Source organism: Ailuropoda melanoleuca, chromosome 12 (assembly GCF_002007445.2).
Source record: "Ailuropoda melanoleuca isolate Jingjing chromosome 12, ASM200744v2, whole genome shotgun sequence".
Taxonomy (NCBI): Eukaryota; Metazoa; Chordata; class Mammalia; order Carnivora; family Ursidae; genus Ailuropoda; species Ailuropoda melanoleuca.
The window spans coordinates 1,020,041-1,030,843 of NC_048229.1; the positions used below are offsets into that span (position 1 = coordinate 1,020,041).

At 49.0% G+C, this 10,803-nt stretch overlaps 1 protein-coding gene across 2 annotated transcripts in view; it reads right to left on the reverse strand.

The window, feature by feature from the left end:
• Positions 1–8,235, reverse strand: part of SFSWAP (splicing factor SWAP) — a 67,492-nt gene extending 59,257 nt beyond the window's left edge. The window contains exons 1-4 of one of the 2 annotated variants that reach the window (XM_019803757.2): positions 7,861–8,235; positions 5,132–5,301; positions 4,421–4,552; positions 316–401 (exon numbers count right to left, since the gene is read on the reverse strand). In XM_019803757.2, the coding sequence (XP_019659316.2) occupies positions 316–401; positions 4,421–4,552; positions 5,132–5,301; positions 7,861–8,078 (606 nt within the window). In that variant the 5' untranslated portion in view covers positions 8,079–8,235. The remainder of the gene's footprint in view (positions 1–315; positions 402–4,420; positions 4,553–5,131; positions 5,302–7,860) is intronic. The other variant, XM_034639556.1, reaches the window with a different exon arrangement.
• Positions 8,236–10,803: the final 2,568 nt, after the last annotated feature.

Consider the following 10,803-nt stretch of genomic DNA (forward strand, 5'->3'; position numbering starts at 1 on the left):
TGGCCAGCAGCTTCCTCACCGCTTACTTGGCCTCGGTTTCTCCATCCTTGCAAACATGGGGGCTCAACCTATGACTTCCGAGAGCCAGTTCCTCGAGTCCCTGATGCTCTGGTCTAGCGATTCTGCTGGAATTCCTCCCTTTTGCTTTGGAGGAGAACAGGTGGGGTGTGGCTTTGTCTCCATGAACTCACGGATCATTTGAAAGCATCACAGACTTACAGAGCCATCACGGCTACGACTGGGCTCGTGCACACCTGGTGCTCCCAACCCACAGCGGTAACAACGGGCAGTCCCGTGAACAGGAAGCACACCTACCAGCTCCACGTCAGGCGGCACGTTCAGCCCCAGAGGGGCAATGAAAGGCTCCTCATTTTCCTCTATGTTTTCAGCCTCATTTTTTTCTGTATAAAAAGAAAATATAAAACTTCAGAACAATGACCAGGAAAAAAGGTGGCCACCAACAGGAAACAACAATGGAGGGACCGCTGCAAGTGGCGTTAACCTGGTTCTTCACCTTCCCAGCATCACCTCTAGAAACACTTTCCTGTCTCCTCCTCTGCTCCAGCACATGCCAGTCAGGTTATGGTACCAACCCGCAGACGAGGCTGCTGAGGCACCGACCTCTCCCGGAGACCTGGCAGTGCACGTCCCCCCACAACACGCCCCGCTTAGTGGGTACTCAGACTGTGGTCAGTTCTCCCTGCTCCCAGCTCTGGGATCTGTGTGTGTGTTTATGGCACTGAGACCCCTCCAAGCTGTTTCTGCGGGATCCCCAAGGAGGCAGGCACAGCTCAATCCCCAAGTGGCGGGCTGATTTCACCATCAAGTTGTAAAGCCCTTAAGTGTAACTGCCAAGACTTCCCCACCCACGCAAACGATCCCCCACCACAAATAATTAGACGCCTCTTTCCCACTTCCATCTACGAACAGCTCTGTCCACTGTGTCAGACGGGGCACTGCACGTCAGGACCTCCTGAATCGGAAGGTACCCGCATACCTCACAATCACTCCGGCGATCATCTACTTAAAGGCCAGAATGGAATGTACAAAAACGTAATAGAAAACTTATCACAGCTAACGTTATAAAGGATTTCAATACCTACTTAGGTTTTTCTGTCAAAAAAATAACAGTAAGAAACCATTAAATCATCTTGAAAACAAATGTTTCCACCACATATGGTTTCTTGATGAGATGAACAATTTTGAAGGTTTCCTATCAAACCTAATTCTTCTAGGAAACGAAGAAGAATTGTAAGCAGGTTTCATCATACCTAAAAACCTGGGTATTCTAGTCTGATGAGATACGGGTAGATTATAAATTCCTAAGTAAGAATTATTTAACACTGTCCCGCCTTATTCTCCCCTAAGAACCAGAGACTCACTCAAGCCGGACAGCTTCCTGCCATTAGCAGCCCTGCTCCCCGGTAGCAGTGATCAAACGGCCCAGTGCAGCTGGACGACACTGGACACCCTGGTTTGCAATACATCAAGTAGCAACTTCAACTCTCATCGTCTCCTTGGGCGTGGGGCCAAAGGTGTGTGTATCACAGTACGACCTTTACTCTATCTCCCTATCATGACAACGATGGAAATCTTTCTCTGAAACACCCTGCCACTGCTCAGGAAGCAGAGACGCCCAAATCAAGAGCTGCCTGGAGTGCGGAGGCTGCACAGAGCTGCTCCGTCCTTACACACACCTTCGTTTACAAAAAAATGGCTTTAGTAGCACAGAACAAAATACAACCATTGCAACACTCAAATTCAAATAAATTCAAATCCTCTTTTCATAAAAAAGATCTTTAATAATGATTAAAAAACCCAGGAAAATTATGAGAATCTGCCATGCAAAAGGAAGAGGGGGTGACGCACAGACGCAAAGGGGTCAACGCTGCCAGCTTGCAGCATGAAGCTTAAAATGTCCCCAAATGCCAGGACAGTAGAGTAATTTTGAAAATCAAGGAATATTTAGACCCATTGATGGCCCTGGAAAACAAACAAACAAAAAACCCTATTTTTTTTTTTTTTTAAATAATGCAACACTGAAGTAAAACTTCCCCGTCAGTGGTATGGGGCACCACACTGCATTCTATTAAGTGTGTGTGTACGTGTGGCATTTTACCTACACTGGCATAAGCAAAGCACAAAAAGCCAAGATGTAAGTTCCCCATGGGCCCGACTTTCATTAAAAAAATTAATCAGCAGGGCACCTGGGTGGCTCAGCCGGTTGAGTGCCCGGCTCTTCATTTCAGTTCATGTCAGATCTCAGGTCCAGGGACCTGGCCCCACATCAGGCTCCATGCTCAGCGATGAGTCTGCTTCAGATTCTCCCTCTCTCTAGACCCCTCCCCCTGCTCAGGCACGCACGCGCGCGTGCCCTCTCTCTCAATAAATAAATAAAACCTTCAAAAAAAATTAATCACCATATAAAGCAAAGTCCTGAGAATGTGATTATAGAAAGAAAAAAATTATAAAATACTAAAGAGAAAATTATGTTAAAGAAAAAGCATATTAAAACTTTGGAGAAAAACTAAGTCACACTGAAATTCTTAAAATTCAGTAATTATAAAGAAGTTTAATTACACTGAGACAATATCTGACATGTGTAACAGGGGTCGGGAACTTTCCGGACACTGCCAGACAGAAAGCATTTCCTGCCACACATTTCTGGCCACACGTGGCCTGTGGGCCAACTACTCGACTCTGCTGTTGAGCCGCCAAGGCTGCACGGACGCCGTGTGCACAAGCCAGCGTTGACGGTGCGCCCGCGAAACTTCACCTATAAAACCTGCCGGTTGGGCCAACAGCAGTGTGCTGATCCCTAACCGAGAATGTTAAGAAATTAGTATTATGGATTTTTCCAAAGATTGTCACTTGATCTTGCAAAAGACATTTGGCCTTTACAAATTTCCATTCTCCATGTATGAACTTATATAGTACTTATTCCATCCTTCTGATCAAAAATACTATGTACTTAAAGCAGAAATCATGTACACGGTTCAGGACAAAACAACAGAATCTAAACTACCCAGAACCCTAACAGGGGTAAGTCACTGTGGATCAAAGACTGAGTGCTTACTTCTCGGACCTGCAAGAACATCTCCCTGCCTCCTAACTTCTGAAGGCGTGACACGCCTGAGCGAGGCTTTAACTGAACCCCGTTCCAACGACATCTGAAAAGTCTTTTCACAAGCTCCCGGGACACAGCTGCACAGCAGTGACTGCCGCCCATGATGTGAAGAGCAGGACGGGGAGCGGGGCAGCAAGGAAGCACCTGCACAAGACTGACCAACGTCCTGTGGAGGCGACGCCCACGGTGAAGGGGGCAGGAGAGCCCCACGCGGCCGCACCAGACTGGGCGGACCGCACTGGACCATCAGGCTGACGTAACTACTGCAGACTTGTCAGGAGCTTTGTAATTTAAGGAGAAACCAATTAAGTACCAAATAACGGAGTGTTAGCTCTAAGACGAAATCCCTGTATAATGTGATTCTAAGTTTATTATTTTAAACATTCGAATGGTTTCGAAAGTTCTCCTTCCCTTCAAAATTTTTATTTACTTATTTTAAGTAAGCTCCACATCCAGTGCGGAGCTAGAACTCACGATCCTGAGATCAAGAGTCACACGCTCTATCGACTGAGCCAGCCGGGTGCCCCATACGGCTCTCCTTCCCCTTAAACAGAATGTCCTGAACATAGCAGTCTAGCCTTGAAGTTTCCGGTTCGTGTAATCATTACGGATAGTTAATGTCTGGTTATTATGCAAGGCCGTGATAATGGCGCTCTCAGGGCTTACCAAAGTGACTAAGGATGTTTGTCCCTGCACTACACGAGTCCAGATATTTTGGGGGCACTATTTTTTTTATATTCAAAGTTCCTAGAGTTAAACCAGAAGAGTATGAACTTAAAATATTCCATTTTATATAAATATTACTGTACAACACCACACGGGTGCCGTGTTGGCGGGTCCCACCAAGTCTACCTGGGACGTCTGGTGCTCTTCTCTGTTGAGCAGAAAGTGCCTCCACAGGTGTCCTTCTACTGAGCCTTGTCATTATTTTACTTGTGGGGGGGGGTGTGAAGAAGCAGGTTCACACGAGGTCGTTAACGCCTCTCCTCTCGATGCCTGGAGAACTCACCGTGTATATCAATGCACGTGTTATCAGTTAAGAAACAAAGAATCCAGAGTGAATAATTTCCAGTTACCCGAGTCAAAGAGAAATAAGTGAAAGGCAACGAGTCCAATGCAGACAAGAGCCCGCATTGTTTTCACCTCCAGGAACACTTTGTTTTTTAGTCTCTAACTTTGTTCTACTCTGAGACGGAGCTCCGCTAATGCTGCCTGTGTCACACTGACGTCACACTCAGCGTCCGCACTTGTACTGTGAAGACTCCACGTTGCGCGGGCAGACCTCCCCCTTACCTCTCTGTTTCGAAGGCTCCTCCTCCTCGGTCGGCTCTGACGGGTCGTAGTAGTCACTGCCGTACGTGAGTCCCACCGCGTTATAGCTCCCGTCCTCTGCCAGTGCTTCGCTCAATCGCTTGTATTCTTCCTCTTGAACAAAAATGAGAATTTTATTAACAAAAGGGGAAAGTAACTGAGAAAAATTTTACATATTTCTAAAGTTGTAGCTATCAGTAAAGCATACAACACACTTTTTTCAACCTCTTTTTCAGGCAAAAATGTTTTTACAAATTCACACCTCACATCTATTAATATGTACTTTTGCCAGTACATGTTTACCACAGATAGCAGAATACACGTCTTTGTGGAAAATTTCTTCCTGCTGAGAAATTTGGGGATTAAGAACTGTATTAAAGATTGTTAAGGCAAAGACAAGAACATCAATTTTAGTTTATACGATACTGTTAAAGAAGAACAGTTAAAGAGTTTGGTTTTTGTTTTTTCAAATCCCAGTCTGCCCTCAAAAGCTGGGAAAATTCTTTGTGGCTCTATATATAAACTATCCTGAGGTCCTCTCAGAACGCAAAGACTCCTGTTTTTCCAATCCACTGGGTACTGTCAAGATAATATCAGAAAGAGTGAGTATAAAAAAATGAATGGGAGTAAATTTTAAATACTTAAAAAATTTTAAAAAGTTTGTTGCTTAAGTAAGTTTTTCTTGAGCAGTACCTTGCCTTGCCTCCTCCTCAAGCAAGTCCGTATGCAAGGCTAAATACCTCTCTTCATCACACAGGGCATCTATTCGTGCCTCCTCTTCAGAGAGCTGGTAATCTCGGTTCCATGTGGAATACTCGGCATCGTACTCAGAAAGGTCATGCAGGTGACCGCGCCCATCATATCTGTAATATGAACACGCTGGTCAATGGAAAGAAGTTAACGTCTAGGATGGTTTGTGTGTGATGTTTTATATATATACTTACCGATTAAAACAAAGAAATAAAAATATTAAAACAAACATAAAAAATCTTCTCAGACTTATATTTAATTTGGCTAGTCATATCTCACCTACTTTTAAACTCAAGTTATCTTAACAAAGTCTAAATTCCTTTGCATAATATAAGATTTATAATTAAAGGTAAACAATCCTTTAATAGCATAAATGGTGCCCACTTCACTGGCACTGCTTACCGTTTATATGGTTTGGTCAACCATTCAATGCCATTTGCAAAAAAATAAAAAATAAAAAAATTTTTTTTCTGAAAAGTCAAATATCATAGCTTACATTCACACAAACCAAATACATAAATACCTATCCGTAAGAACCCAACGGTCGAAATTTCCTCGCTTCTTTCTGCTAGTCCCGAACTCTCAGGAGAGATCTTCACCAAAGAAACTTGCGTCCATTGGAGGTAAAATCTTGGCTAGGCTCGCCCCCTAGCCACTTGGCTGAGGAAATAAGTGCTGGGTTATGTGATAGAGAGACACACATACATAGGAACAGTGACATATACGTGCAGTTTAAGGAGGTTCACTGGAAACAGAGCAAAACTATTAGCAGGTGCAGTATAAATATCTCCTAAACTTTATACCCCCACGAAATAACATACGTTAAGACACATCCATGTTTACGTGCATGGACCAATAGGCACTTCAGCCAAATTAGGAATAAGAAGGGCACTTTTTGCTATGCTTTTAACATCAAGATTTGGTGAAGCTGCCGTCGATGTGCAATATTAAATAATAAATGAGTGAGTTAGAAACACTCAGACTTAGGGTTGCAAAACAAACGAGAGACAAACAAAAGTCTGCCTGATTTTTTAATGCTGACTTTTGTAATGAGGACCAAAAAGTACTTAAAAAAAAAAAAAGACATTTCCAAGAAAAAAGGCCAAAATTCCAGAGTAGCCAAATTATTGCACTTTATTAAATTTCAAAATTATTTTTACTTTGAAGCAAACCTCCTTAACTTACAAATGTAGATCATTATTTGAAAATATTATACATGTACATGTGTAGCGTTTGCTCCCCATTAGTTTTGGAAGACCTCACTGCAATCATGTACAGAATGATACGGAAAATTGCATAAAGAGCTCAGACTTCATTGCTTACCAAACTTTAATAATACATATCACAAGTAACACTTTGGAAAAGCAAGCTTCCTGACAACTCAGGCAACATTGATCGATAGAAGCTACGGTTTAAAGGCACAGCATGTTTGAGCAGAGCGTGGAGCGTCAGGTCCAGACCTGCTCCGGCAACCCTCCCTTCCAGAGTCACTGTTGTCTAGAACTAACTCCAAACGGCAACGTCAGGGATGGAAAAAGGCCTATTTGGTCATGAATGTGTCCATTCTGGCCAGCTCACAGGTCATCCCTACAGTCATGTCCCAGGGCTTTGCAGAATCCAGCTTTAATCATACGACGGGCTTCCTTCACTCGGAGACACTATTCCACAGTTAAATGGCTGGTCATCCTTAGCTTTTCAGTCCGGGCCCCAGAAGCAGAGTTGCCAAACCGGCCAAAAACCAAACCAACAAACAAAAACCCCAAGGAGGAGAAGGAAAAGGGGGCTGAAAACATGGGAGGGGAGGGGAGCAAACAACCTACGCCATGTAATGCCGTCCTTTTCAAACCAAACATCTTTAGAAATCCCCAATCCCGGGACCCCTCTGCCCAAAGCGGCTCAACACCCTCCAGGGCGATTACCTAAAGCAGGTTTGATTTGAAAAGAAACACATCTGCATCCCAGTTCCACCCTTGGGTTTTAAGAGACCGTGAAACCAGCCCTAAGAACACTACCTCTAAGAGTAAAGCCAGTGTCTGCCCTTAGTCAACTGGCTTCCAACTGACTGGCAACTTCACCCTCGGTCTGAATCAAGTCAGATCCGTCAGATTATCCCAGGATGGGGGAGGAGGAGACTGGCGGACTCAAATGTCATGCTGGGAAAATACGGGCGCTCCGCAAGGAAGGCGCCGAGGGCACACAAGGTTCAAGGCCAACTCTCGGAATCGAAAAGGTTTTCTAACCGCGCGGCCTCCGCCTGCGGCGTTTCGGGGTGCCCTCCCACCACACGGAGCTGCGGGAGCGCCGCGGGTAGGGAGGCAGCGCACGACCCCACAGGAACGCCGGTCGGGAGAGGCCAGGGCACGGGCAGCTTCCACCGCGCGGAGTGGCCAACTGGAACCAGCGACAGGGGTGAGGGGTCGCGAGGGGCTGCAGGAGCAGAGAAGATCCCTCCGGCGACACACGCGGCACGCAACTCCAGCCAGTGTCTTAGGGCAGGTTTCACCGTCCCCCTCCCTCCAAAACCAGGGGGATGTAAGGACAGAGGAGGGGGTTCCCCCAGACCCGCGCTGGCTCCACAAAACCTCCTTTTAGTCCTGGCCATCAAGTCAACATCAGACGAAATCAAGCGGGCGAGGGGAGGGGAGGACCGGCGGGTGGGGGGAGAAACCGACCTGTCGATGAGGATCTTGTGGTCCCCCATCCAGGGGATGAGGTGCTGTCCCTGTTCCTGGGCCAGGGCCCGCTCGTCATCTCGGAACAGCTTGCAGGCATAGCCGAACACCAGCAGCTCCACTCGGTTCCCCCCACCGCCGGCACCGCCGGGTCCGGCCTCCTCCTTCGCGCCGCTTTTCCTCTCGGTTTTGGCACGGCCTCCGCTCGCGCCGTACATGACAGCGTCTCCGGCGTCCAGACTGGTCCTCTTCTGCGCCGCGCGGATGTCCCCAATGCCTTCGCCTGGCCTACCCCCTCAGTCAAAAGCGCCGCATCCCGGCCCCAAACTCGACACCGCCGCCATAGCAGGCAACAAAATGGAGGAAGCGCAACTTCCGGCGAGGGGCAGCCCTACTTCCGGCGAGCAGATTCGGCAGATTCGCTACTCCTTGGGGCCGTTCGAAGCGCCAGAGAGTATTCTGGCTCCAGCCTTTTGCATTCGGAGGCGTCGCCACGGTAGGAGATGATGTGATCAAAGGACAGAGTGTGTGTAGTGTTCGTTTTCTGAGACGGTTGTCCATAGCACTGACGAAAGCGCCGCGCCGAATTGCGCGCTACCTGCATCGGGCCTGCCGGGCGCTGGGCGGAAGGAGGGCGGGGGCTGCGGAGTCCGAGTGCGTAGCTCGCTGAGGCGGCCCCTCCCTGCGCGCGTGCGAGGTCTCCCGGTCCTCGCTGGCGGGGGCGGGGGGGGGGCAGGATTGGGGTTCGGGAGCCAGGGAGATCGGGGGCTCGGGCCTGCGGAACCAGGGGGTTCTGGGGCTGGGAAGCTCTTGGGGCGGAGGGCTGGGAGCTCGAGGGGCCGAGGGCCCGGCCAGGGAGCTCTGGGGCTGGGGGCCGGGGAGCTTTGAGGCTGGGGAACCTGGGGGCCGGAGAGCTCTGAGGCTGGGGGTTGGGAAGATCTGAGGCTGGGGGCCGGGGCCCAGGGGGAGCTCTGAGGCTGGGGGCTGGAGGGCCAGGGGATTGGGGGCCAGGCTCTGTCCTGTCCAGGGCGGTCGCTTCAGGTTTCTGAGGCCCTGGTAACTTCTGGGTCCTGGGGATCGCGACCCTCATCCCGCCTGCCTCGGAAGGTTTCCGTAGCAGAAACCGAAGGGCTCAGTAAGCCGCGAAGCCCCTCGGGCTTCCGGGACCTGGGACTCGTGTGGGAGAAAAGTAGTCGAGGTCGGTGCATCGGAACCGGTTCTGGGAGACCAGTCACCTGGATGTGGGGCGATTGCTGCTCAAGGAGGTTCGTCCTGGGCCTCGGTTTTCCCACCTGTGTTTTCCGTAGGAGAGTGGCACCTTCTAGTCCAGTCTAGAGTTTCAGGCCAGGCTGTGCAGTGGCTCCAGGGCTCCTTCCCCGCTGGGCCCAAACTGGCTGTGAAGCTGGTGTTCGCCCTTCCGGCCCACATCCCTTGTCCATAAAATACCGACAGCTCTTTGTGCTAGTAAGGTTGAGATAAGGTCATGTATATGAATGGTACTAGGGTTTTAAAAATTAAGCCACAAGCAGTTTCCACCTCAAGGCCTTTGCTCTTGTGATTTCTTCGGCTGTGTCACTCTTCTGGCTTTTTCTGGGCCAGGCTCCCCATCCAGGTCTCAACTCTGTCCCCTTCTTACGCTGGCTGCAGGTGTGCATACTAGGTAGAATTCCCGGCACTGGTCAGGCCTTTGGGGCCGCCCTGCCTTTAGAGCACTCAGCACCACCTTGCATTACATCCTGTCTGTAGCACCCCCCCCATTCGCTTCAGGAGAACGGGTTTGGTGGGTTCACCTGAGCGTCTTCAGCGCCTGGGCTGTCGCCTGGCACACAGTCGGCCAAGCATGGCTTTCTGTCTGTAGAATGTACGTGACCGAGCCATCGTCCTACCATAGCTCTCTCAGTTGCTCAGGGAGTCCCACCTGATGCTCCAGGCACCAGCGGGTCTGTTGGGATGCCGGGTCTGCTTTGAGCTTTTTCCTGGGCTTTAGGGAGCTGGCTAAGGCCCAGTGCTCCCAGCCAAACTCCTCTGCTCCTTTGACTTCAAGGGGGTTCTGGAAGAACTTTCAGATGGTGTGCAGATGGCTTTTTCAGCCTGGCCCGGGATTTTGAAGACCTGAATTGCACTCCTAACCCTGATTTCAGTTGCAGTGGAACTTTGAGTTCGTTCTGTTCTTTCTGAGCCTCTCTTCTCTGTAAAGTGGGGACAGGACGGGATTCTGTCCTTCAGAAGGCTGGTGGAGATCTTGGAGCTGATACCCTAGGATGTCCATTCTGCCCCAAATGTGTTTTCAAACGAAAGCATTCGGCACGTGTGTGTGTGTGTGTTGGGGGAGGGGGAGTCAGGTGTTGACTGGCTCAGTGGAGTTTGAACTGTGGGCTGCAGTCCGCTGCTGCCTATGAAATCAGTTGAGAGGCTCATAACCAGCATGAAAACAGGAAGAAAAAGTCTCTAAGTTGGTTCTCTGCATTTCCAAGTGACTCTTAGAATGAGCTCGTCCAGTTCTTCCCAGAAGCCTTCACACGTTGGTGCTGGGATTGCCTGGGGAGAGTTGGCATCTCCTCCGTGTTTGCGCCTCTGATCTATTAGGCATCCATCTCTGAAAAAGTCTCTCAACGTTTACTAGTTTTCTCCATAACGATCTCGAGCATGTTAGGTATGTTCCCAGATAGTTCACTTTTTGATGCCGTTACGATCCCTTTTAAGCCCCACTTGCAAATCGTTTGCTGCTGGGAAGACAGTCTTGGAACACTGATTTCGTGTTCAGCTTCCTTGCTCAGCCTCATTGTGTCTTGTTCTTTATCTGTAGATTGGTTTGAATTTCTGACCTGGGCAATCATACGGTCTGTGAATGATGATGCCTTGCTTCTTCCCAGTCCTACCCTCTCCTTCCGTCCTCTCTCCCCTTGTAGCATAAGTGCCTCTGCTCTGACTGAGGACACACGG